Source organism: Cucurbita moschata, unplaced genomic scaffold, assembly GCF_002738365.1.
Source record: "Cucurbita moschata cultivar Rifu unplaced genomic scaffold, Cmos_1.0 Cmo_Scf00008, whole genome shotgun sequence".
Taxonomy (NCBI): domain Eukaryota; kingdom Viridiplantae; phylum Streptophyta; class Magnoliopsida; order Cucurbitales; family Cucurbitaceae; genus Cucurbita; species Cucurbita moschata.
Genome location: NW_019268524.1, coordinates 4,085,275 through 4,086,670, shown reverse-complemented (window position 1 = coordinate 4,086,670; position 1,396 = coordinate 4,085,275). Strand labels below are relative to the sequence as shown.

At 33.6% G+C, this 1,396-nt stretch overlaps 1 protein-coding gene across 5 annotated transcripts in view; it reads left to right on the top strand.

Annotated features, from left to right (window-relative positions):
- LOC111446224 (alpha,alpha-trehalose-phosphate synthase [UDP-forming] 1-like) overlaps positions 1-961 on the top strand; it is a 17,226-nt gene extending 16,265 nt beyond the window's left edge. For all 5 annotated transcript variants that reach the window (XM_023084942.1, XM_023084943.1, XM_023084946.1 and 2 more), the window contains 2 exons: positions 39-137; positions 333-961. In XM_023084942.1, the coding sequence (XP_022940710.1) occupies positions 39-137; positions 333-713 (480 nt within the window). In that variant the 3' untranslated portion in view covers positions 714-961. The remainder of the gene's footprint in view (positions 1-38; positions 138-332) is intronic.
- Positions 962-1,396: the final 435 nt, after the last annotated feature.

The following is a 1,396-nucleotide window of genomic DNA, read 5'->3' as shown; positions in this document are numbered from 1 at the left end:
TTTTTTTTTTTTTTTTTTTTTTTTTCTTCTTCGGCTAGGGATCAGCAATTGACCGAATATTGGGAGAAATAGTTCACAGCAAGTCCATGACGACTCCAATAGACTATGTCTTGTGTGTAGGCCATTTTCTTGGGAAGGTAAAATTGGTTCTTACAATTTATAGAACCCAAGTTCATAAGTTTTTTAACAATATACTCATTCATATAAGGAGATTTTAAAGGATGTAGTAGTTTACTTTTTGTCTGATCGTTCCATGTCTAGTTTATCAGCTTATGATTGTATATTACTTCTTTTCTAGCCCTTCCACTCATTTAAAATATTTATCTCACCAGGATGAAGATGTTTACACATTCTTTGAGCCTGAACTACCATCGGATACCATAGGCATGGCAAGATCAAAGGGAACTGACGGACTTAAGTTAACGGGGGAGAGAAGATCTTCCATCAAAGTTCCTGCAAGTAGGAACGGATCGACATCGCCTCACAATAAGGCGCGGTCGAACCTGGAGAAGAAAACTTCAAATCATAATTGTGCAAACGGTCGTAAACCATCACCGGAGAAGATTCAATGGAATGTGCTCGATCTCCAGGCTGAGAACTACTTCTCTTGTGCCGTCGGACGATCTCGGACAAATGCTCGATATATGCTCGGATCATCAGATGATGTGGTGGCATTCCTAAAGGAGTTGGCAAGTGCAAAGTCATTTTCTTGAGACCCAAGTATGTGCTTGCTTGCTTGCTCGCTCATGTTTATATCTAAACTGGTGATCATGCTCGAAATTGTGCGTTTGGTGTCTTTTTGCTCCACAGTGTCATCACAGTGTCTTTTTCGTTTTGTTGCTTCGTTTTTACCCTCAGCTACTTTATGGAATCTACAGCGTTTAATATCCCCAACCCTATTTAGTTACATAAGTCAAGTGTTCCATCTTTTTCAAAATTAAATTATTATTATTTTCTATTACTAATTGTTGAATACATGTAAGCCAAAATGTGGATGAAGTTTATGATATGGAAATTGAAATGGCCTTTTGGTAATTATTTTACATCACATAAAAATCAAACAAAAGACAAAATCCATAAAAGTGTGTATATGTATGTATGTATGTATATGAAAAGCCATTTCTTCAACTTTTATTTGATAGATATTAAAGAGTTATATTTTTTAATGGTACAAATTTATTGACAATAAATAATGGCTTTTATTTCATTGGCTCTCCTTTTTTGGGTTATTTATTTTGTACTTTTAAAATAAATAAATAAGTAAATAAAAGGGCCCACATGCATTGTTTGAAATGTAATATCTCTAATTTGTTTGAGAATTTATATTTAAATATTGGGTTATTTTCAATATATTCCTAATTGATTGATTGTGGTTTTTTTTTTTTTTTTTTTTTTT